Below are 26,821 nucleotides of genomic sequence, written 5' to 3' on the forward strand. Positions count from 1 at the left end.
GAGGGCCTGTTTTTTATACCCATGCCTCTCTACTCCCCACTCATCCCCCATCCTGGTGTCAGGGTAGGCAGAGGGACGTGTGTCACATGCTACTCTACAGGATGCTCTGTATGGACAGAGGATCTGTCTGCCATGACAACAGGTTGGAAAAAGTTTGTAAAGATAGCCAATCCTTTTAAGTTTCCATATTACAATGATGTGGCTCAGTTTAAAGGGAAACTGATATCAGGTTGGAAGAGTCTATAGTGTACAGAATACTGAGAAAGTAATTTTTTTTTTGCCTTAATGCTCAGTGCTTTTTTAATCACTATGTAAAATAGATGGTTTGGTTCAATGGAGGTAGGAATACCGCCCTTAGTGCACCAGACCACCCTGCTGGTCTTTAGTGAAAATAGTGCTGAAGATTAAAGGGAATCTGTCTCTAGTATTATGCTGCCTTAAATGAGGGCAGTATAAACTAGTAACAGAAATGCTAAACAGATTGCTGTATTATTTACAATATTTTGTTCAGCTGTTCTCCTAATATGCAGAGGATTCTTGCCCCCCCCCCTCAGCTACTGATTGACAGTTTACTGCCTATACACAGCATAGCTAGATAACTGTCAATCAGCAGCTGCTGGGCGGAGTTTTCTGCTCATGAATAATGAGGACTACTAGGCTCATGCAAATAATGGAAAGGACTACTTATTGTCCATGTTATTCAGGAGGAAATCTCTGAATCAGCTGCACAGAACCGTGTAAGGCTGGGTTCACACTGCGTTTTTGCAATCCGTTTTTGCAATCAGTTTTTTGCAAAAAACGGATGAAAAACGGATTGCAAAAAATGGATGCAGTTTTGTGCATCCGTTTTGATCCGTTTTTCCATTGACTTCCATTATTAAAAAAAAAACAAAACGGATCAACGTTGCTGACACTATTTTTTTGTCCGGTAAAAAAACGGATCATAAACGTATGCTGAAAACGCAGCGTGAACCCAGTGATACATAATTCTGTTCAGTTTCTTTGTCACTAGTTTATACTACCCCGAGACAGGACAGCATAAATCTTCTGACCGAGTCTCCTTAAAGCATTCTGTGCTATATGGAACCATAACAGCTGTTAGTTTCCGTTTAAGAAAAAAAAAAGAAAAATACCTCTTTAGGCTATGTTCACATTGTCCTCAGAGGCTCCTCCGTGCAGATCTTTTTTTCCTATCGAAGCTGAAAACATCAAAAACAGAAACAGACGGACACTATTAAAGTCATGGCCAGTCAGGTAATGTGGTCAGGCCAGTCATTTATGTTAGAGCAACCAAGCATTTGTGCCACTTGTAATTGTCCAGTGTCCACTAGTAGGATACTACATTTTTGAAAGGTGGCTTTCTACAAATCTGTTAAACATGTACTCTAAAGTTTTTATATTCTTTTTTAGTACAGTAAAAGAATATTGCAAAAATTACAAAATTACTAACCACCTTAACAATCATTCTTAGAATGTGTGAAGAAAACATACAAGTTACATTAGTGCTATTGCTCATATATTGACATTGACTTAATATAAAAGCAAATAGGCTAATAATTTTCATTGTTGTAGGTATGACAGAATAATTCAGGAGCCTGATCCAGTGCCAGTGTATGCATTAAAGTTGCTGGTGGCGTTGACTGAGTACAGTCCTGTTTTCATCAGGTGAGCATTTATTTACATAAGAAAAAAGATAAAAATTTCCAGTAGTGGCATCATTTCTTTGTTGTAATATTATTTACTACGCATTGGGAAGACTTGGTTCTTCCAAAGCCCTTTATAGAAACATTGAAAAATTTTGACAAACCTAGCTTTTGACAGCGTTTCCTCATGTTTGACTAGCTTTCTCTCAATTCTTGTGGATTAAAAAACATGGCTGCTTTCTTCCAGAAACAGCATCTCTCCTGTCAGGTGTGGTTACATTGACATGAAAGGAGCTGAATTATGACACCAAAAACAACCTGGTGACGGTTGGTGCTGTTTTTACAAGAAAATAGTTGGGCTTTTTACAATCTTGGATAACCCCTTTAAGTATAAATTGGGTTGATATATGGCAATTTCTTATAGATACTAACATTTGAATAAGGGCTTCCTTATTCTGAGCTTAACTAAGAAAATAGAAGCTAAAATATTTTGTTATGGCTAACTTGTACTTTTCTAACTGCTCTTACTGTTTGCACTTTTTATGCAGCCAACACCAAGTCGGTAGTATAAATCCAGCTTCTAGGTCAGCTTTTATTTCTCCTATGTAGGGTAGTATAAACATCAAGTCTGTAGGTGACCAAGTTAAAATAATTCATATTACTGAAGTGCTAGTAGGGTATTTTGTTGGCATACCAACAGCACTGTCAACTTTTGCATGCTGCTGATAGAAGATAACTTATTTTTCCAATTGCTATCATTTGGAGCATTATGTATGTAGCATTTGTACACCTGATGTGGCATAAGAAAGGCTACAAGGAACAAGCAAACTGAAAAACTGGCGCAAGCAAAGAATGGAGCAGATTGACAGAACAGCAGATACATAATAATGTGACTTAGGGCCCTATTACACAAATTATTGCTCCGTGTAAAAAAGACACTGATCAACCAATAACAGCGATCATTGGCTGATCGTGTCTTTTAGGTCTGACTAAAAATAATTTGCCACCAACAGCGCATCACTACATGTAATAGTGATGCACAGCCCACGACTGATGACTGCGTAAAAAAAATACTAAAGTATATACATACTTCTCCATGCTCCCTGGTGCTTCTGCCCACTCCCTTGTGTCTTCATGGCTTTTCCCTGCTGTATGCAGCTGCTGGGGAAATTTCAGAGTCGGTCTCTGAAGTGACAGGCTGCTCAGCCAATCACTGGCCGAGACAGGACTGCCAAGGCCAGTGATTTGCTGACTGGCCTGTCACTTCAGAGATTTTCTCTAAAGTTCAACCGGCAACTGCGGCACAACTCAGGAAAACCCCGGCGAGTGGGCAGAAGCTTCGGGAAGTGCGGAGAGGTATGTATATACTTTATTATTTGTCACTTCTGAAACAAAGGCTGCATGGAGATCCCTAACAATGAGGCACAGTAAACGAGCCCCGATTTAGCAGTTAAGGGCTCTTTTACGTTACTGATTGGGCCGTGTAATAGGGGTTCAGTCTTTGGGGGGGGGGGGGGGGGGGGCGAGTGAGTCTAAGTTGGCCCCCAGCTGATTAGTTTACCCATAGGTAACATCAGTAGATGACAATGCTTTGCAAATAAAAAAGGTGTATTCGTGTACATTACTTATAGTGAATAAGGACTCAGGGCAATGTAAAAAGCTTCCTACATTTCACATATATAACCACATAAAAATGAAAAACCACACCTGTCCTCTGTCGGTGTTGCCCTGTTGTTCCTTTACTTTCTGCTGCATGGCTGCAGCACTGTGGTCATGTAGCTTCTGCTGTCTCTCCCTGCTCTGCGAGTGCACAAGTGACATCACTCATGCGCCGAAGGGTCTAGGGGGAGAGCAGTCTCTGTTTGCCAGAGGCGGCCACAAGGCTGGTTGGTGGGGCGGGGAGCTTCTCACTTTGTCATTCACAGTTTCGCATTTAGGCTATGTTCACACTACGTAAAACTACGGCCGTAGTTCACGCAGCAGAACTACGGCCGTAGTTTTCGAGGGTGGAATATAGCCTTATTTTGAATGGGATCCCGGCCAGAGCGTACACAGATCGTACACGCTCCGGCCGGGATCACATGTGGCGACGGAAATACCTGACATGTCAGTTTTCTGCGGCCGGAATTCAGTGAATTCCGGCCGCAGAAAGACCTGTCAGTTCACACAATGAAGCGAGCGGCTCCAGACGCTTGCTTCACAATGGGCTATGGGAAGCTCTGATGCGTGCGAGTGCTGATGATCAGAGCTCCGCGGGCGGAAAGATCACCCGGCCGGTACTTAAGTACCGGCCAGGATGATCCGTGCAGAGACCGGCCATTCCGGGTCTCTAACGTAGTGTGAACATAGCCTTAACTGTTTGTGTTCCTCAGGGGACCTGGTAGCTGAGTAGGAACAGGAGCAGGGGACAAGTGTTAAGGCTGTCCAGTGCAGTTTTCAGTGGGCCCAGGATTGCGCCCCCCCCCCCCCCCCCCCCGCCTAGTTTTGAATACAATCACTTACTTTTAAGAGATCCTGTACCATGTTTCTTACTAATGTCTTCCTGTTGGAAGGTTTTCTTAATAAATTTTTTCGTAGTAGTAACAGTAGCAGTTTTATGAACTTTATAGAAAATTTTACTTTGTTTCTCTTGTAATGAAAATGCATTGACCTGTTAAAGTCCTAGATGCAAAATATAAATCTTCTGCTTTGGGATTAATTGTCTTAGTAGATCTTCCCATATGGAGTTAGAATTGAAATTGCTTGACCTTACCTGAACTAAGAAACTGTGATTACTCTTACACAGTATAATGCACTGTAGTAATTTCCTCTTGTTGTTTCATTTCCGAAAGGGACATTGAAGAGAGCAACCTTGTTCCTGTTCTTTTTCAAGTGATTTTGGTAAGAATAATTCAGATTTTATGGACTGAGCCTAGTATAATAAGCATGTTATACTTTTTAAGACTGACAGGAGACTCTGTCCCACTGTGTGTATTTTTGATGTCAAGAAGCTTCCATTAGGTATAAGTATCGTGGTTTGGTTTCAGCTGTTTCTCTAAATCAGTGCTTCTCAAACTGTGAGGCGGGCCTCACCAGTGAGGTGCCCACTAGTTGTTGGTGAGGCCCAGCTGAGGAGGCAGTTTGCACAAAAGTTACTATGATCTGCACAGTCCTTTTGCTGTTTGCAATTATCTCCATTTTAGCAACTTTATTACTTGCTTTATTAGAATCTAGAGCTAGGGAGATAGGTGAAAGGTAGCCCTAGCATTATTTTCACCTTTTAAATGGACTTTCACCACATGTAGTGAGGCCCAGGCACCCTCTTGGTCAGTCTGGTGAGGCACAGCCATTGCCTTGGTCTGTTGGCTGAGGCTCTAGTAGAAAAAGTTTGAGAAGCACTGCTCTAAATCCCTTACAGTTTTTATAGTGGGACTTTGTACATGCGATTGTTAGGATCTCAACAGTGCGGCTACAGCCGAGCCGTCAGAGAATTTTACCTACCCTGTGGAAAAGTCATAAATGTTAACTATGAAAAAACTCCATTGATAATGATATATTGAGTTGCTTTTAATGTAATCTTATAATTGTATACATTCCTTTTTGTATCAACTTGCTGGTGCTATCTCTTGTTTATAGGCAATGAATGGGAACTCAGGTTATGTTTTGGTCTTGTAATGATGTGACTAATGGTGCGTTTACACAGAAAGATTTATCTGACAGATTTTTAAAGCCAAAACCAGGAATGGATTTGAAAGGAAGAGAACTCTAAATGTTTTCTTTATTACCTGTTCTCTGTTTATAGTCTGTTCCTGGTTTCTTAATGTATTTTATGTTAAAATATAGGGTTCTTTTACAAATTACAATTGGTTATGCTAAAAATTAGACTTCACATGGTTCCATTAAAGGAGAAGTTAGACGGAAATTTTTATTAAAGTATTGTATTGCTCCCCAAAAGTTATACAAATCACCAATATACACTTATTACGGGAAATGCACCTAAAGTGCTTTTTTCCCTGCACTTACTACTACATCAAGGCTTTACTTCCTGGATAAAATGGTGATGTCACGACCTGACTCACAGGGTTGTGGCTGCTGGAGAGGATGATGGCAGGGAGACACTGAGGGACACAGGGCACTGAGCATCCCTCTGCCATCATCCTCTCCAGCAGCCACAGCCTGCACAGCTCTGGAAGTCTGGTCGTGACATCACCATGTTATCCAGGAAGTGAAACCTTGATGCAGTAGTAAGTGCAGGGAAAAAAAGCACTTTATAAGCATTTCCCGTAATAAGTGTATATTGGAGATTTATATAACTTTTGGAGGACAATACAATACTTCAATAAAAATTTCCGCTGGACTTCTCCTTTAGTTGGCTCCTAAAAAGGCAAGGAGGACAAATATTTTCCTGGTCATTAAAGGGTTGATACATAGTTCTGTCTTATAGTTAAGACTGCACTTATGTGATTATCACAAGATCAGGACAGGTTTTCATCTTCTTGAAGTAAACAAATAAAGGTTCCCTTTTAGTCCTGCAAGCACATATCTGGAAGCCAGGAGCAAGTGATGCAGTAAGTATTTAAAATATTGCATTGCCTTTCATTAAACAGTGAATCCTTTTTATATACATAAATGAACTGTAGATTTATCAAAGGTGACCCCTTAATTTGTGATCTTTAAAGCACACAGGAGACTTTTCCAGGTATAACATGGATTACAAAACCTTTTAACACAAAATACTTGTGTGTTTTGAGAAGTACTGATAAAATAAACTTTACCAGTCCCATTACATAAAAGCTCTAAATCACTGCACATCAAAATAACTTTGCTGAGAAATTTAACGGTTCTCTGCCCTTGGGATGTGACACTAGAGATTCAGACGTGGTTTTAGGAAGGAGCTTTTGGTAAACCAGGATTATACCTGTAGCAGCTTTAGTACTGTAATTACTGTAGGTATTCATGCATAGCATGGAGATAATGCTGCCTGCTCTACCTGAATGTAAAATATCCTCTGTAATAAAACATCTGTGTATTTAGTGCCGTTATGGGAGAAAATTAATTTATGACCTAGAATTATGGTGACAACCTGCCTAAAGTAGGAGCAGAGACTCAGGTGTAACCACTGGAAAAGTGACATTTGCATTACCTGTACTTATAAGGGGTAACTTTTGAAATGGAACATTGCTTTAAAATCCACTAAACCCCAGGTTCATATGGTAATGCTTGCATATGCGTTATTTTAAAGAAGTGATACAGCACCAGAATGAATAGTGTTTTTTTATTTTTTTGCTAAATACTTGTTTTAATTGTAAGCTTTAAAGAAGAGTTGGCTAGTATCATGCAGCTTGTTTAGGAAATATAATCATCAAACTTTAAAAGTCCACATATTCTATGAATATATATTTTTTTTTTTTTTGGGGGGGTGGCACATTGTAATGTTTATTAATAGATTCCACCTTTTTAGTCCTAATAAATATTTATGCTTTGTTTGTCACTTTATTGCTGTGTTCCAACATGCTTTGTACTCAGTGGAGATCAACCCCGTAGAATAATACTCAGTATGCAAAACCCAAGATTTGGGGGATGTGGGAAGGTTGTGGCCATTGAAGCACTTCTAAGCTGTCCTAGATATTGGACACAACATGTGCACATTGTTATTTATTTATTTATTTATTTTCCAGCTACATTAGCCATATGATAGTCTACTGTGTGGTCTGTAGGTGAACGTTGTGGCTGTGAAATACCAGTGATATTAACATAATAGCATAATACTATGTTATAACCTACTATGACGGCATCACTTAATCAAAAGCCATATCCCTTTCTTTTTAATCATCATAGGCCCCTAGGGGTGGATGGGGATATGGTTAAAGAGGAATTTCCAAGAAAATATAAAACTGCAGTCAGGTAGGGGGTGGGAGAAAATAATAAACAAGTAAACATACCCCTCTTCGTGCCTTCCTTGCACCACTCCCATGTCCTGCTGGCAGCCACTAAATGTCACCTGCAGCTGGAAACCAGGTACGTCACATACCCGGCTCTTCCAGCTGCAACGTCACAGCCCGGTGGAGCAATTTCCCATTTAGCCAGTCAGTGACTGAGGTGGTGTCCCACCACCCGGGCATTCACTCAGCCAGGTGACATTGTAGCTAGAAGAGCTGCAGGTCACCAGTAGCTGTGAACGGGACCCCAGAGCTGCACTACGGGGTACAAGGACAGGTGAGTTAACATTGTTTATTTCCCCCCACCCCCTGCCTGTCAGTATTTTTTTCCTTTGCGTGAGACTTTCTCTTTAAATAACACAAGAATAGGTTTTCACTGATATTTCCTGAAAAATCCCTTCAATACTTTCAGTGGTAAGGCTATATGTAATACATCATGACCTTAATGGGAATCTGACACTAGTTTACATTGTGCAGCTGATCTTTTGATAACTAGGAGAATGGGCCTCATGCCGGTCCCTTCCCCCCCACTAACTGGCTGAAGACTGACACCTGTCTGCATATACACGGTATGGCTGTACTTCCTGTAATCACTTATACAAACGTAATGGCTACAACAAAATGTAAAGGGGTTGTCTATGGAGCAGAAAAAAGTCTCATGTTTTATGCTTCCTGATGCTTACTACCACTTTTCTCACAGATTTCTGATGTGAGAGGGGGCGGGATGCAATACTAATGGTCCTTTTACACAGAGCGATAATTCAGCCAATCGATCGTTTAATGATTTCGAAGTAACAATTTGGTTTTCATAACGATCAACGTTTAGACTTAACGATAGATTGTTTGAAAAAATCGGTATTGCGATCGTTTTAAGATCACTTAAAGCGACTCTGTACCCACAATCTGACCCCCCAGACCACTTGTACCTTCGGATAGCTGCTTTTAATCCAAGATCTGACCTGAGGTCCGTTTGGCAGGTGATGCAGTTATTGTGCTAAAAAACAACTTTTAAACTGGCAGCCCCTTGCCCTACGTGAGTATCTGTGCCCTAACTTTGCACCACCCCTCCGTCCCTCCTCCCCACCCTCTCCATCATTAGGAATGTCAGTGGAACATTTTCTCTATGCTGAACAGGGCACAGGGCTGCCAGTGTAAAAGTTGTTTTTAGCACAATAACTGCATCACCTGCCGAATGGACCCCAAGACAGATCTTGGATAAAAAGCAGCTATCTGAAGGTACAATTAGTTTGGGGCGGGGGGGTCAGATTGGGGGTACATAGTTGCTTTAAGCCTATCTCACACATAGGGTAAATCGTTGAAAGACTGTTTACACGAAGCAATCTGCAAATTTTTTGTGAACGACCAACGACAATTTAAGAACATGTTGAAAGATCAAAATGAACGATTTCTCGCTCGTCGTTTGATCATTTGATGTGTTTACACGAGCCAATTATCGCTCAAATGCGATCGTTATCGCTCTAATTCGAACGATAATCGTTCCGTGTAAAAGCCCCATTATAGCAGAAGTAAGCACTGGAGAGAAGAAGATATGAGATGTTCTGCTCCTTGGACAACCCTTTTATTTCCTTCCAGATCCCCCGAATTTCGTTTTCTGGTGTATATTTTCTTCCTCTTCACCTTCTAAGACCCAGGACCTTTTTTCTTTTTCCAATGACAAAGCTGTATATGTGCCTATTTTTTTTACGGGACAGGTTGTATCTTTTACTTGTACCTTTCAGTTTTCCAAACATGTTTCAAACCCCCCAAAAATTATAGGACTAAATAAAAAAAAATTATAATTCAATACACGTCATGACAGAGACTTCATGACAGCCACCGACAGAAGCAATAATAGCCAATCAGCACACCCAATTACATCGCAATTGTACCTGTTAGATCCCCTGGATCACCAATAATACAGGTACTAACTGTTTAGGTGCCACAATTGCTATCCTTCACGGAATCTAAAGAGCTAAATGAACGTCATTGGAGTCCTCTTCAATGTTGTTCATTACTGATGGGTTCCGGCTACAAAACAGGCTCGGCTTTTGGGCCTGCACCATACGTAAATGTATGGGTCGAGAAGAGGCTTGTATTTTCAGTTTACCTATTGTGAGTAAAAACTTTATTTAAATATCCGTTACAGAGACAGATCAATGCTCCTCTCTTTACACTCTGTGTCTATTTGAGCAAGATGACGATCTCAGTCACATGACACATAGCTGGGAGAGAATATGCACCTCAACACTTGGACTCGGACAGAGAAATATAAAACGTTTTCTTGATCACATATCAAAAGTTTCTTCTCGAAAGATTGCCAATTTAGCATAAACACAACAGCCAAACTGTATGTGACTAGTTTTTTTTTCAGAAATGTAAAAATCTGTCAAGACTGTCATTAGATATTGAAATATTTTGGGTCCATCAGTTGCCAACACGGCCCCAGTACAGCACAGAGTACACTAAGCTTCACTGGTATTCTATAGCACAATACTGAATATGCAGCTCTAATTTAATATTCTATTTAAATCTTAAAAAAGAGACAGGCACAAAAATACAATTTATGCTTGCTGTAAAAAATTTTTGTTTGTTGAAGAAAGCCCTTCAAGGTAGCTGAATCCAGGTTATTGCATATATAAAATGTCCTATAAAAGATGATGGATTTTACTACTAAAATCTGAAGTTAATGATTAGCATCTCTGAACTTTTCTGCTCTTTAAGGCATCATTTGTAAACTGTATTTCAGTGCATATATAATATTGAATTTTGTGTTATTAGTTTTTAATGTATGTGTTTTCTGGAATGGGACAATGATTTATTGTGTTTTTCTCCGAACCTTTATTGCACCTACAAGGCATTTTTTTTTTCAAAGAGCATAATCTTCCACACTATCCATTTATTTCTAAGATTATTTTTATGTTAAAATGTGTGACTAGAAGAAGGAACCTTAGATTTTTCTCATTATAAAGTGTATATGTACTCTTATGTATTCTAAAGAATAAATGGAAGGTCATCCAGTCATTTTGCTACAGCTTGCAAAACTACATTTTTGGGTATATTTCCATTTCATGAAGTTAGGTGTGCATGTGTATTTGTCTGTGTGTATATTATATTATTTTCAACCATTGCAAACCTGCAGTTGTGACTTTGGTGTACAGTCAAGATTTACAGTAGCCTAATCTGTAAAGAAACATTGAAGTGGTGAGCTGATAGATCATGGATGTTCGTAGAAAATTAAAGTATATTTTGTGTGTGTGTGTGTTTTTGGACGAGCTATTACATGCCTGTATGTGTTTAATATGAGCATGCAGTTTGCTAGTTTTATGGCAAAACCAGAGATAGGTAGAACCAGAGAAAGATCTGTTCTGCAGGAGCACTCCTGATGTCATTTGGCAAGTCTGCTCCCAGGCTGAGCATCACAAGCAATGAGCAGACAACTTTTCAGTGCTCGCCTACCTGCCCCACTATTTGTTTTACTATTATTTTATCTGGAATATTGGTGTCAGTATGTTTTGAAAGGAGACCCTTTCTTTGTAAGAATTTTTATACTTTTTTCATATCTACACCAATTTTAATTAAAATATAAAAGTAAAATAACAGTAACAGAACACCAAATTTTGTGACATTGAGACAAAGATAGGAGAAAGACAAAAAAAAGGCCAGGAGGATGGTGCCTTTTGTAATCTTGTGGGATGGAGTCAGTATGTAGGCGTGCAGTAAAAATGGACTCTCGCCTTAAAGCCCCTTGGGCTTTGTGCATATCGCGCCGGATCCAGGAATAACTAAAAGCTTTGAAGCTATTTTGCCGACCAGTTGATCCAGGTGAGTGTTCCCACAAGTAGGGCCCATTTCAGTAGTGCTGTTGAGGAGAAAAAAAAGCCTAGAACGGTTTCTGCCACTGCCAATGATTCTTCCAAACCAGTGAAAATAAGAGGATTATTTTCACTGGTTTTATACTAATAAATTAGCCTTTTAATACTTTTATCGACTTATGGTGGAAAAATCATTGGCAGCACCATAAACCAGGCCTTTTTTCCTTCTTCTCTTTTGCACTATTGAGACAGAGATGGCATTATTTTAACATAATTACGAAATTAGTGGTAACATAATGCAAATTTTGCCAAATTGCATCAAAACTTTAATTATTTTAACACAAATATAAAAAGTTGCAGTAGAAGCCGCAATTTTGTGTTATTTTGCAGAATCAATAATTGCATTATTGTAACAAAAAGGAAAGTAACTGTTGTGTAATGCTAATTTTGAGGCCGATTTTGAAGGCTTTATTTTAAAGGACAAGTGCCAGGAAAAACTTTTTCCCAGTAATTGAAGCACATTACAAAGTTATATAACTGTGTAATATGCTTCAATCACCTTTCTGTCTCCCTTCCCTGTCTTTTCCCCCCTCCACCCCCCACCAGGAAGTGCACTAAACTCACACAGACCTAATTACTGTCGTCACCGTCACCAAGCTCTTCTCTCAGCTCCTTCTCCTGTTACACTAGCCTCCCCCCTCCCCTGCCTTGTCAGGTGACAGGCTTGCTCAGCTCCCATTGGCTGAACAACTGCAAGCCATCACTTGGACTGGGGAGGGGGGGCTGCTGTAACAGGACCTAGAGCAGCCCTCCTGCTGATGACTCATCCTCACAAGAAGGAGCTTCCTGGTGACTGTGACGACAGTAATCAGGTCTGTGTGAGTCAGGACACTTCCTGGTGGGGGGTGGAGGGGGGAAAAGACAGGGAAGGGAGGCAGATAGGTGATTGAAGCATATTACACAATTATATAACTTTGTAATGTGCTTCAATTACTGGGAAAAAGTTTTTCATGGCACTTGTCCTTTAATGCAAATTTTTCAATTGTCGAAACGGTGCATTGTGATAGACATGACTGATGAAGAGCCTGAAAGTCGTAACATGGAAATGATAAAATTTCCAGTATTCTTTGAAAGCTGCTCAACTTCTATATTAAATCTACTGCTGGGCTCTCTGCACTGTGATTGACAGCTCTGAAGAGCACAGTGCTCTGAATATCACACCCATACTTCCTGTATGTTAGCCAAGCCCTGCAATTGTCATAGATGAACTTGTATTGACAAGGCAGAGGAGCAGAAACAGTGACACCTAGTGACCAAGTGAATTACACATGTTAGATATTGTCGAAATATGCAAAGTTGTTGTTAATGACAGTGCCCATTTAATTGTACATTAGCTAAATGTATTTGATGTAGATAGTACATAAAACTTTTATACAAGTTTTTTTTGTAAGGTAAAACTTATGGCACTTGGCCTATTTTTTTTTTTTAATTTATATTATAACCTGATACGTTTTTCATTTATTTTATAGCCACTTCAATTCATTTATTCACATTATAGAATAGGTTACTGGGTGCAAATCACTATGATCACCACAATCAGAAGAAGAGGGGTCCCCTGTTCCACTTCATCTACATGGCTATAAAAACAATAGTTCTTTGGAAAAACCCCTTCAAATCTCAAAAAAACATTTACAAGTTTTCTCAAGTTACTTTTCAGTGAACATTTTTTCACTCTTTTCATTCTTCCTCCTATGAGGCAAACTGAAGCAACTAGTTTCTTTATGAAAAAGCAGCAGTTCAGGAAATTTCTCAACAAAATGTGGAAATGGTACGTGCACCTATGTTTATATCTCTTGATTAGCGTGCAGATGCAGCTGCCCCCAGGAGATCTGGTTGCCACAGATGTGTCCTAAAATGTTATTTTAAAAACTTCAAAACACAACAGCTTAACACAACTGTATAGACAGAAAAATAAAAGAGTTAGGCCTCCTAACTATTATAGTGGTTTTACGGTCCACAAAAGTATGGATCCATAATGCACAAACAGATGACAACACGCAGTCAAGGACCATGAGACAAATAGAAGCCTATGAAGTAAACACCACAAGATTCTGGCATAGTTTAAGCTATTTAATTGTTGGTGTAAACTTAAGTGCACATTTATTGTCCTCTTTGCGCCATTATTTTAGCTAATTTGTTGTTTTTGCAACTTTTATCAAGGCGTGGTTTCATAGCTACTATTAGCCAGATTTATCATGTGCAATGTTTTTTTTTCTTTTTTTAGCAAAAAATTGTGCAGCAGTACTACACTACTACCCTGGTGCATAAGATTTTTCAAGGCCTTACATTTTGAGCAAGGTCTGGGAGTTTTTGAACAGCACGGAAAGAAAAATGTGCAAGCACCAAAAATTACACAATTGATAAATTTTCCTCTCTTAAACATTTTAAACACTATAATGATACATGATGCTAGGAGGTGCATGCATGCGGCCTAAGAATGGATCAGATTTATCAAACATCAAGAAACACTTTGTCATATCTGGTGCATTCTTAGTTTAGTCCTTAGTCTAAACTTAGTCCTTAACCATGGACCACACTACAAATGTGCATCAGTAGTGCTTCACAAAGCAATACATTGAGATAGCGATCCGTTCCGCAAATCCCGGTCCGCAGTACAACAGGTGAACAACACCAGATCGTGGCCACACACCTGTACGGACATGTGAATGGGGCCATGGAAAAACAAATAGTCCTATGTTCTGTCCACAATTGCATGTCTGCAACTGCAGACAGAACTACGGACGTTAAAATGTGGCCTAAATGTTTTACAACTATAAAGAGGGGTTCCTAGAAAGTATTGTTATATGGCTCCATAACTCATCCTATGAGTTAGCTCATAGTGATTTGTATGCAATTATTTGATTTAAGCACTGCCAGAAAATGCAGTTATGGTTACTTCTAACAGCCCAATACATTTTGTAAATAATAAACAGGTTATTATTTTTATTTCTCTGCCTTTATACATTGTCCTATAAACAATAAGCAGGATGATTACCATATTGTCCACTGCTAGTGCAGGATTTACACATCGGAACTATACGGCCATTTTACATCTGAGCTGTAATTGGGTGCAATAGCATTTTACACCAGTTTCAATTTTGCACAGTTTGGTAAATCTGGGACATTTTTCTTATTTTTTGAATACTTTTTAATGGGGTTGCCCAGCGAAAATATTTTTTCTTTTCAAATCAACTGGTGTCAGAAAGTTATATAGATTTGTAATTTACTTCTGTTAAAAAATCCAAAGTCTTCCCATACATCAGCTGCTGTATGACATGCAGGAAATGTTGTATTTTCAGTCTGGCACAGTGCTCTTTGCTGACATCTCTGGCCAGCGTGCACTCTCCCATAGACAGGCTATGGCACACTGAGATAGGCGGGATTCCTTTGTGGAATTCTGCCTGATCTACTCAGTGTGAACATACTTTAATAAAGTAAAGTATACATACATCTTAAATACATGTAAAAGAAAAATAAATCTACCTCTTCTGGTAAGCAGGCTTTAGGATGTGTGCATGTGTGCCTCCCTCTGGGATAAACCAGGTTTCTTTAATTTGCACATGTATGCATCAGCACACGTGTGCACATTGTTGAACAGAAAGTATTCTCACACAGGAAAATGATTGTGACGCTGTTATAGGACATGTTGTATCTACAGTACATACACCACCTATTTTGTCACTAAAATTGAGCATCAAACAGCAGTAGCTTTTTTCTTTGTGATTTAAGTTTTTTTTTTTTTTAAAGAGAATAGACCATCATTTATAATCTATCCCTTTCTATTGTTTTCGTCAACTTTTTTTTTGCCTTTGTGCATCCCCCATTGCTACTGTTCTGATGTACGCTTGTTTATTTACATAAAGAACTTCCTGTTGACATCATATCTGGGTCGCAGGTGTGGGCAATATTGACATCACATTCAACTTTGCAATCATCCAATGCCACACTTTGCTCTTTAAATGTAGCTCCCCCTACCTTTCTTTGTTATTACAAGTGTATTTGTGCAGGGCAGCATGGTGGCTCAGTGATTAACACTGTTCCCTTGCAGTGCTGTCAGCAGTATGTTGGCTTAGTGGTCAGTGCTGTGATCTTACAGCACTAGGGTTTTGGGTTCAAATCCCCCAAGGGCAGCATCTGCATGGGTCCGGCAAGGAAGTAAGACTGGGGCTTGGGAGTCAGGCCTGCATCATACCCGGCAAATCCACAGACCAGACCTATCATGACTATTGTTATAAATTTAAAACACCCCTTTTTCTCATTTTCCAAAACCAAAATTTGGTATCACCACATGTGGAACTGTCCAAATGACAAAATTATAACATTCCTGTTCCCACATGGTTACATCCCACATTAGAAAAATGGAATAAAACATTATAAAAAAAAGTATTTTAAAAATGAGCCATCCCACAGCTGCATAGGTGGAAAATTATATAATAAAATATATAAAAAATTATTTAATAATAAAAAAAAGTTTAAAACACAACAATGCATACTTTTTTTTTTTAAGCTTTTAAAACCTTTTTTTTATAGTAACACTAAAAATTTCCCTATATTGGCATCACTGGATTCATACTGACATGTAGAATAACTTTATCATGCCAGTCTTATTTTGAGCACAAATAATGGCTAGTGTTTTATAATGATGGTCAATATTCATACAATCACAGCTGTGATTATGAATTAACGGCTGTTATTTGGCCTTAAAATGCTGGCCATCATACAGCCAAATAAGAAAAACGAAGATGGTATGTGAACATAGCCTTACTGTGTGGTGAACTCAATTTTAATTATTATTGTTCTGAAAATTTGCATGATTTCTTTTTTTCTTAATTTTTCCATACTAATATTTTTTTCTGGCTTCATATGGTAAAATACAAGGGGCCAATGAAATGTACAACTTGTACTGCAAAAAATAAACCCCATATGACTCGCTATGGGTCTTAGAAGGTAATGAGGAAGAAAACATTAACCAAAAATCAAAATTTGCGGTTTGGGAAAGAGTTAATAGTTCAGACAATTTTGCAAGCATTGAAAGATCTTTAGATTTATATTGCTTTAGATTGCTTATACTGATTAGTGCTGTGCTATTCCATAGCATTTATCAGTTGGATCAGTGCTCTTCTGGTAGTACTTACCAGCAGAGCACCAGGTATGTGACACTAGCTCAATGTCTGCTTGCTTCATTCTGTAGCATGTACAGTGCAGAATGTTAAGTATGCACGTCATATATCTGTCAGCCGAATCCGCCGTTGTTCAGTGTACAGTATTAGTAAGTGTATTCACTGCAATTACTGACAGCAGCCCCCTTTGTATTTTGAACTAAAATCAGACACCCCTCCTGTCCATAAGGTGGCCAAGCATGGAGAAGCATGTGATGATGCCCCTCCCTTTGTGTCCTGCATAGGCATGTACTGGCTCAGTGGACAACACCAAGTAAGTGACAGGGAATTAACTCATCTGCAGGTATATATACCGGCTTGTCTGCATACTACATTGACTCCTGACGAAGCCACAATGTAGCGGTGATAAGCGTGGGGTATTCCTTACTGCTACATAGGGACGTGACATCTGTTGTGGGTCTGATTGTTGTTGTATCAAGGACTCACTGTTTATTGCCATATTTTTTGTGATTTTTTTTTTCCCCCCCTAGTCCCATGCTTGTGGGCCTATTGAGCCTGCCATTTTGTAGCAGTGCAGTTTAACCTTTACCACAGGTTCTGCAGTTCTCCTGTTTTTGGATTTTTAGATGTTTTTAATTGTCTACATAGCCAGTGTTCGAATAAAGCTTATATTTTTTTTGCATTACATCATTGGTGTGCGCTTGACTTTTTACCTGTGCCCTAACTTTGCACCACCCCCTCCGTCCCTCCTCCCCACCCTCTTCATCATTGGGAATGCCATCATTGGGAATGCCACTGGAACATTTACTTCTGTTTGAACATTGCACAGGTGTCTTAATGATCCAGCCCATGTGCTGTGGTAACACAGGTGGTGAATAATAGGCAATCTGCTTGGAGCATTCCTGATGATGAGGACGGCGGGGAGGAGGGACGGAGGGGTGGTGCAAAGTCAGGGCACAGATACGCCCGTAGGGCACGGAGCTGCAATTTTAAAAGTAATGTTTTATGACAATAACTGCATCACCTGCAATCACGCTGCTGTCTACCATTAAGCCCTGAAACTCTGCGATTGTAGCAATAGCGATTTTTTTTTCTGACAGATGGAGGAATCCGTTTTCCTGACAGATGGAATAATACTGACCTCCATCCTGTTGGATCGGCAATCAACGTAGCATGTAGAATTGTCTGATCTATTAAAGTATGACATTATTGTTACCACATGGTGAACAGCGTAAACCAAATGAGAGAAAAAAACACCCCAAAAAAGCAATCAAAATTTCCATTTACACCGATATGGTACCAATAAAAACTATGCAAATGAGCCCCAACCAGCCCCATAGGTGAAAAAGAAAAAGCGTTTTGGTTCTTAAGAGGCAAGGAGGAGAGCAATGCTTCAGTATGACCTGGACATACATGCAGCAATGACCTTTGGTCATTAAGGGGTTATGGACAGAATCACTATTCAGCATACAGACCAACATGGCACATACTTGAGGAGCCTGATATCATCACTGTGAAACACACAGGGAGCTATTGTCAGTAAATGCAGTGCATACGTTTACTAATACTGTGCATTGAACAATTTGACTAGAAAGTGGTCAACCCCTTTAAGCCATTGCAAAATTATAAAGTGACAGCCTTTTGTTAATTAAAATGAGTGGTCATTACAATCCTGACAGTCGACTTTACAATAAAGTATCCGCAGTCTTTTGTTGAGCAAGTAGGCAAGTCCAGAGGTAATTTTCTCTATTGGTGACAATTTATTGATTTAATTTCCCCAGATGTTTCTATTTGTTTCATTTAAAAGACTTGTAATATGAATGTACACATATTAAACTCTGACAGATAGCATGTTTTCTGTTTAACACTTCTAAATTGCATTTATCATCAAGCATATTTGAAATCTGATACTTCAAAGCTCATACAATATCTACAATTTTGCTTTGATATCTAAGCCCTTTAAAGATATCTTTCAGAAATTATTTTATTCTTCCTTTTTGATCTTTCTAAAATACCTATCAGCTGTTACAGATTTTTTTTCTCAAGATCTTGGATTTTTCATCAAAAATTCTTTAAGTCCCCATTTAATTTGGAGGTAGCCCTCAAAGGATCTTATGTAAAAATATAGATTGAATGTAGTATTTCAAGCTAACTTGGAGCATGTTTAAAAATGTTCAAAGTTTAATTTGTTGTTTAATAGATTGAATCTGTGATTGATTTCTAATCTCATTTTGGTCTTCAACCAAGCACTTCAGAATATCATTTGATATCAAAAATATTGATATTGCTTTAGCCATTGCTTGTTCTTTTATTGCTGAGCATTTTATAAAAACATAACAAATGTATTTGTATGCCATGTTGTACCATATTTAGGAGCATCTAATTAGATAAAAAAGAAGTTGGGCTATCTATTATATTATTAATTTTTTTAAACCTTTTTTTGCAGTATGTGTAGCACTGTATACACTTTGTTACAGATGTATAGGTCACAATAATCTAGGAGTAGTAGGATTAAGATAGTTCAGATGAAGCAGTTGTTAAAATTACTCCCCCACCCTCCTTTGCTGCATTTCTAGCACAAAGAGGACATAGCAAAGTACATTACTAGGCTCTGTATGTGGGTCACACATTCTTCTGTGGCTACAGGGAAGAAGTAGTTAAAATAAATTGTCACCTCTGCAATAATCTTATGGATAATGCCTATGAGATCAGTTGAAGGAATGGGGCTGTTATACACAGACATGTCTCTTCTGCAACTGCCCAGATTACAGACAATGCCCCAGATGCCATGGTCAACGGTAAGTGCTGCATTTAAGGTGCTACCTCTGGCAGCCAACCTGTGACCCATGATCACAAGGTACCAGTTGGTTACCATGGAAGCTGGTGGCTTTAAAAAGGTCCCTAGATCTGCCATGATTTAAAAGGTTATCAAGCTTTACACAAATTTTAATATATTGCTGTTGTTATATAGAAAACAATAAAGAATCTATGCTTACCTCTCCGTCCTCCCCGGTGTCCTCCTGCTGTGTTTTCAGTGACCCCCCCTCCGACCACAGCCTTCTTTTCTAAGATTAACCCGCTCAACAATCACAAACCCCAGCGCTGTCCCATCTAATGGTGCGTTTACACACAGAGATTTATCTGACAGATCTTTGAAGCCAAAGCCAGTAACAGACTATAAACAGAGAAAAGGTCATAAAGGAAAGACTGAGTTTTTTTTCTTTACAAATCCATTCCTGGCTTTGGCTTCAAAAATCTGTCACATAAAGTTCTCTGTGTAAACGCACCATTAGTCAGTGATTGGCTGAGTAGGCTGTCACTCCCGAGTGAATCTCAGAAGTGGAGAAGGCTGTGGTCAGCAGAGGTCTCTGGAAATACTGAGGGAGGTCATTAGGGGAGCGCTAAGAGGTAGCTATAGGCTCTTTAATGTTTTCTATTAAATAGCAATATTAAAAGTTGTCTAACTCCGAATAACCCCTTTAAAGCCTATTAGGCCATGCATCCAGTTTTACACTTGTGCTAATTTTTCCTAGGCTTTATAGGAATTAACCAAGCTTTTCCTAGCATTAAGAAAAAATGTATTTGGAGAACAGAAAGGGTCCTTCTTCAATTTCCTCCTTCTGCAAGTCTGTGCTGATAACTTCTGCAGACAAGGTGGGGGGAACCTTTTCTGCTCTTTACATAACCCCTTTAATAGCATTGTATAAAATAGATAAATTTTTTAAAATCTTATGTGCTGTATACAAAACATTAAAAAAATGAAAAATAATAAAGCTTAACCCTTAGACGACCCAGGGCGTATAGTTACGCCATGGAAGTCTGTCCCCAGACGACCTAGGGCGTAACTGTACGCCCTGGGTGTTTCTCCCGCTATGAAGCGTGCTGCCGCGTGTCATTAACTCCTTAAACGCCGCGATCGCGGCGCGACCGCGGCGTTTAAGTGTAAGTGACAGGGGGAGTCCCCTGTCACTTACCGATCGGGACCCCCGCAGTGTGACTGCGGGGGTCCCGATCGGTAAAACGGACTGCCGGAGGTCTCTCACCTGCCTCCGTGCGGTCCGATCGGCGATCTGCTACACTGAGCCTGCACAGGCAGGCTCAATGAGCAGAGCGCCGATAACACTGATCAATGCTATGCCTATGGCATAGCATTCATCAGTGTATAAATCCAAGTAGTGTATGTAAAAGTCCCCAAAGGGACTTCAATTGTGTAAAAAAAAAAAAGTTAAAAACACTAACACACTACCCCAAAACCCCTCCCCCAATAAAAGTTGAAATCACCCCCCTTTCCCATTATATAAATAAAACATATAAAAATAAATAAACAAATAAACATATAATATACCGTAGCGTGCGTAATTGTCCGATCTATTAAAATATAACAAGCGTCATTGCGAACGGTAAACGGCATACACGAAAAGAGGGAAAAAAGTGCGCGGATTACCGATTTTATGTTACATTATATATAAAAAAAAATTAATAAAAAGTGATCAAAACGTCCGATCTTCACAAATATGGTATTAATAAAAACTAGAGATCATGGCGGAAAAAATGACACCCCATACAGCCCGTAGGTGAAAAAATAAAACCGTTATAAGCGTCACAATAGTCCCATTTTATTTATAATTAATTGCCAAAAAAAAGGATTTCATTTAAAAAAAATATATAACATTAGAGAATCTGCGTAAACCTGCATATGGTTGTGTTCGGGCTGACCTATAGAATAATAGTATCATGTCGCTGTTACCATATAGTGCATTACGTAGACACAGGAACCCCCCAAACGTTACCATATTGCATTCTTTTTTGCGATTTCACCAATTTATATCTTCATAAATAATATATTTGGGATTCCATCATACATGTTATGGTAAAGTGAATGACGCCATTGCAAAGTACAACTATTTCTGTAACAAATAAGCCCTTACATGGCTTGTAGATAAAAAACTGAAAGTGCTAGAGCTCTTAGAAGGGGAGGAGGGAAAAACGGAAACACTAAGATCAAAATTTGCGCGGTCCACTGGGTCATTTTGGGCCTGGTCCTCAAAGGGTTAAAAACAAAGTAAAAAGTAAATTTGGGATCTCCAAACCTACTCACAGAATAAAATAACAAATCATTTTTGTGTTAAATGTTTTTATTATATTTTCAAACATAAAATGTGGTTAACAGCAACCAAGAGTATGTGCATGTGGTATATACAGGCTTCATATAACAAATTATTTTATAGATAAATTATTTATTTGCATTACATAGAAAAGGAAAAAAAAACAGTTGCAGAGGGTTTTTTCTTCCATCCCACCCAGGGATAATTTCCATCATGTCACAAGCTGCATCATTTAGTTTTCATGGACTGAACAAGGGTTATAAATTAATGTGAATTATTTATTCCAATAACCAACGTTTGTAAGTGAAATTCAATGGCATCAACTTTTGCTTTTGTCAAAACTGTGTAACATAGGCACGTAACTTCTAAAATGTGCTCTATATTCAGAACAGATATCGTCATTGTTTCAAGATAATTGTTAATGCCACATTTTACTCATCCGTCTTTATATTCCAATAACTAGGTTGAGAGTGTGTTCTTTCCAAATTGCAAAGAAGTGCGTTGTAACTGAATTTTCTCTGAAAGGCGTTAATTAGTTTTCTCATACTGAATCATCAAAGATCCCCCTGAGCAGCAGTGAAAAACACATTTAGTTTCTGCTTTTGGTACCATAACGTTTTGCATTGCGAGTGATGGGCAAATGGCTGCAATCTGGTCGTCTTACTACAATTTAGTTTCGGTGCATTTAAAAATATCTGTTCTACTTTGATGTTGCATTAGATTAAAATTCATGTACCAACACTTCATTAAAAGTAGGTAATGCAAGATTATTATTCTATTGTTTTCATGTTGATAGGGTTTTTGTGTAGCATAGTAAAGAACAATTGCTGATTTTAATCTCTCTTTCTCCATGGCAAGTTAATGGATTAGAATGAAAATTATGTTTCTCCATCTCTGGCTCTTATCCTTCATAGACATCTGACCAATGTTTTCTATGCAATTGAACACAAAAAAACAAGCATCCCCTTCTGTAGTTGTATATTTAATTACAGACCTTCTGGATTAAAATAAGTGGTAATGATGAAAGAGGAGACGGTTGGTGATCTTGAGCTTAGTATCGCACAAAAAAACAACCCATAATACATAATTAGGATCCATGCTTGATGTGTACACACAGATACAGTATTTTGTAAGGATTGAACTAATATGTAATGTTATAATCGGCCCCATCTTAACCAAATCAAACTCTACTACTTCCTCTGTTGGAGTTGTTAAAGGGGTAGTCCGGCGGGGGGGGGGGGGGCATTTTTTTCCTGACACCGGGGAGTAGGTGGCTGAGGGAAACGACGTCCACTCACCTCCCCGGTCCGCCGGAGCGCCGCGATGCAGGACCCGCCGCTGCAACCGAGGAGGTGAGTGGACGTCGTTTAACTGGAAATCTGTCGCTCCTGCGTCAAGATGAAAGCTTTACAATTTTATACAAATTGAGGCATGAAGCCCATAACGTGGGTGTTACATTGCAAAAGCTCAGCAGAGTTTACAGAATGGGTGTTTAGTAGAGATGAGCGAACCTCGAGCATACTCGAGTCCATCCAAACCTGAACTTTCGGCATTTGATTAGCGGTGGCTGCTGAAGTTGGATAAAGCCCTAAGGCTATGTGGAAAACATGGATATAGTCATTGGCTGTATCCATGTTTTCCAGACAACCTTAGAGCTTTATCCAAGTTCAGCAGCCACTGCTAATCAAATACCGAACGCTCGGGTAGGATGGACTCGAACCCGAACCCGGTTCTCTAGTGTTTAGGAAATAAGGGGATAATTGTTGCTGGTCTTTTGTGGTCCAGAGTAATGCCCCCTACTGTTTATCTTTTATTTGCATAAAACGTCCAAAGCTTATATCTGAGTGGTAGAGCGACGGATTAAACATGGAGTTATAGCTAGTGATGAGCAAACTTGCTGAATGTTCGGCATTTTACTCCTGGCTATGGCTGTATCTATGTTTTCTAGAACTGTCTAGGACTTCATCCAGCTTCTCCAGCCACCGGGAGTCAAATGCCAAACATTTGGGCTTGGCTGAACCCGAACATTCAGTAAGTTTGCTCATCACTAGTAATAGCTTCTAATTCAGGGTAAGAAGCCCTATTGTAGGTTTTGACTGCCATCCCCTTGTTAACATAGTATGATGAAATATAGGCAAGTCATAAGTGTGAGCACAGCCAATTACAAAGAGCCTTTATGGGGAAAAGCAGTAGCCATGTATGGGATGCCTGCAGCTGTATGAATGTCTCCCATCACAGCAGTCTTTTTTTTCTTTATTTTTTTCTGCTGCATCTTATGAAATATATTGACTTTTAAATATATGAGCTGCTCATCGCTATTATTTTTTTTGTTCAAATATTGCTACACGATGAAATCAGAATCATGTTTTTGTCTGGTCCTTTGTCTCTTACTCATTCTCAATATTTTTACTGCTTCTCTGGAAGTGTGTGTAGCTACAAGGTCTCTGGAGCATTAAATGCATTTAAAATCAATGAAATATTTGAAAAGAAAACCTTACAATAAACTTAAAATGTCTACCTTAGTTTTATGCAAATACGCTCTTCTGTTTGCTGCAGTATTTTATTTCCTTTTGTTTAACCAGCTGTTGCTCAGTATTCAGACACTCTAGAGTAATTTTTAGGTTCTAAAGTGGTTGATCTCAATGCAATGATATGAAATTCCCCATCCAAAGCAGTGCCTGTCTGTGCTCCAAGCGGTCAATTGAATTTCGCTTTAATTGCTTAATATAGAAAGCAATACAAAGTGCAATATTGTTCGGTTTTCTCCAGAGTCAGTTTTATTATTCAAGCAATTCAACTGTTAAAATTGTTCTTATCAAGCACATTTTGCATTTTCACTCTTCCCGAATATACAGGTTTTTTTTTTTATTTAAAATGTATATTTTTTTTAATGGACTATGCATTATCTTAAACCAGATGTATAATTATTTTACAAACTCATGGATTAAACTGTTTGCAGACTAATTAAACCTACAAATTGTGAATACCACTGTACATACAGAATATTGCTAATACGTTGCTGTTTGAGCCCATCTCTGAGCTGTAACTGCATGTATTGCCTGTGCTTTCACTGAGTTGCATGGAATGATGTTTCTCGGAGAAGGAAGTTTTTGCCAACTGTTTCTTGCATTGCTGTGGCTGAAAGAACTGCTCGGAGTGGCATAAGTGCTGCCAAAATCATGTCTAAGCTTAGCACTCTTAGGGTCATATTTATCAAAGTTTTTTTTCAAACTTGAATAAAGGCTAAATTTTGTTTTGTTTCAAGTTTGTGCCTTCTGTGCCGTATGGGTGCATGGCATTGCACGCAGGGAGGAGCGTTCTCCCTGGGAGCAAAACGTATACAATTTTTTGAGCAGAATAGGGCAAAAAGGTAAAAATCTTCGACAGCTCTGAGTTTGTGTACACTTTTCCGCCTGCTGCGCAACAGCCTCTGCTACACTGGATCTATCTAGAGGCGTGCACCTCTTGGTCAATTAAGTAGCAATGGGAAACCAGGGAAATTTAAAAATAGACATGCACAAAAAAAGCGCACATTGATAAATGTGCCACTTAAACTTTTTCTTTAAATCTCCTCTGCTACCAACAGCATCTGCAAGTAGAGCAGGATCTCCGTGTCCTCCCTACCCCAAAGATTCATATTCTTTGAGTCTTCATTACTGACCACAAATAAAGGGCAGGGCAACAAAGCAGCAAGGGAAAACAAGAGCTGCCATGTTGAGGTGATGCTCCTGTGTAGCAAAGTCACTGTGTGGTACAATGCAAATGGAAGATGGAAATAAGATACGTAATTTATGCAATTACAGAGAAATTCTAATGACCAGCAGGTCAACTTTAGAGCAGCACTGTAACTTTATATATTGTTTAGTAGTCCCTTATACTCAGCCATTCTGAAATTTGTAGTTCACAGGAATAAGAAGGTGTAAATAAGTAATTTTCTGTCTGAGAAAACTACACTGTGATATATTTTTAAGCCACTTGGAAGCTATTTTGTTCAACAGTGTGCTATTGAGCGCCTTTGGAGAGATATTTTCCTGCACTGCAGTATTGGTTTGCTGTTTTGGGGAGGTATTATGTTCTGCACCTTGGTATTTGGTACATTTTGGAGAAGTATTTAGTGCTCCATTGTGGCATTTGGTGCTTTTGGACAGATATTTTGGGCTGCACTATGGTATTTGGTGTTTGTGTGGAAGTATTTCTTGCTGTACTGTGTAGGTGTTTTGGTGTTTTTGTGCTGCACTGTAGTATTTGTTGCTTTTTGGAAGGTATTTTATGTTGTGCTCTTCTTATTTATTATTATTTGCCACCAGTAGCGGATTTCAACAGGACCTTTTCGGGCGGTAGCCCGGAGCCATAAGCTTTTGGTGGACCCATGGCCACCCAAAAAGACATTGGGTACTTTTTTACCACAATTTTGCACAAATCAGGGCATTGTGACATTATCTATCCTGTACTATGAGCACCACGCTAGTGCTACCATAGTTACAGTGGGGTGGGGGGCCCAGGCTTGGTGAACGGCCCAGGGCCTATAGTAAAGTTAATCCGCCCCTGTTTGCCACCTGTCCATGCTGCGAAGATAAGTTCAACAACCTTCTTCAAGTCCATGATTGGAAAGCCTATTTTACAAGGACCCCATGGTATCTACCTTTCTATTAGTAGGTCTGTGGTCAGAGATATTGCTTATCGGTTTCAACGTCGGTGATTGTTCTTCTGAAAGCATATCTCTGGGTATTGTGTGACAGATCTGCTTCAGTGAGTGTGAATATTTAATCTAAACCACAGATAGCCAGGCATATTCAACAACACTATACCAACCCTACAGCCAAACCTATACAGCACAACTGCATCCGGATAGCCCTACACTATGCCATCTTTCACATACCTAATTGTACCATTACATAAGTGCTGCATGGTGGTATTTGGGTGTCACTTGGCATTATATGGACACTACACATGCATAGTGCTAACCATGAATTAGCTGTGAAGCCTGAGTGGAAAATGTTTAAGAAACCTGACCCTAAGTTTACTGTATACATTTTTACATTTATCACTTTGTTACATAAATTGTTTATTTTTCATCTGTAATCTGTTACATGCTGTTATATATTGGAGTCCCATCAAAGGGATGCCAACATATTCTGTGGCATACCACAGCAGGCCTCATTT

At 39.1% G+C, this 26,821-nt stretch overlaps 1 protein-coding gene across 1 annotated transcript in view; it reads left to right on the forward strand.

Annotated features, from left to right (window-relative positions):
* The window catches only part of ULK4 (unc-51 like kinase 4), a 653,509-nt gene that overhangs the window by 381,393 nt on the left and 245,295 nt on the right, over positions 1–26,821 (forward strand). The window contains exons 29-30 of the mRNA XM_069959686.1: positions 1,573–1,665; positions 4,475–4,523. Coding sequence (XP_069815787.1) covers positions 1,573–1,665; positions 4,475–4,523 — 142 coding nt within the window. The remainder of the gene's footprint in view (positions 1–1,572; positions 1,666–4,474; positions 4,524–26,821) is intronic.

This window comes from Dendropsophus ebraccatus, chromosome 2 (assembly GCF_027789765.1).
Source record: "Dendropsophus ebraccatus isolate aDenEbr1 chromosome 2, aDenEbr1.pat, whole genome shotgun sequence".
Classification (NCBI taxonomy): Eukaryota; Metazoa; Chordata; class Amphibia; order Anura; family Hylidae; genus Dendropsophus; species Dendropsophus ebraccatus.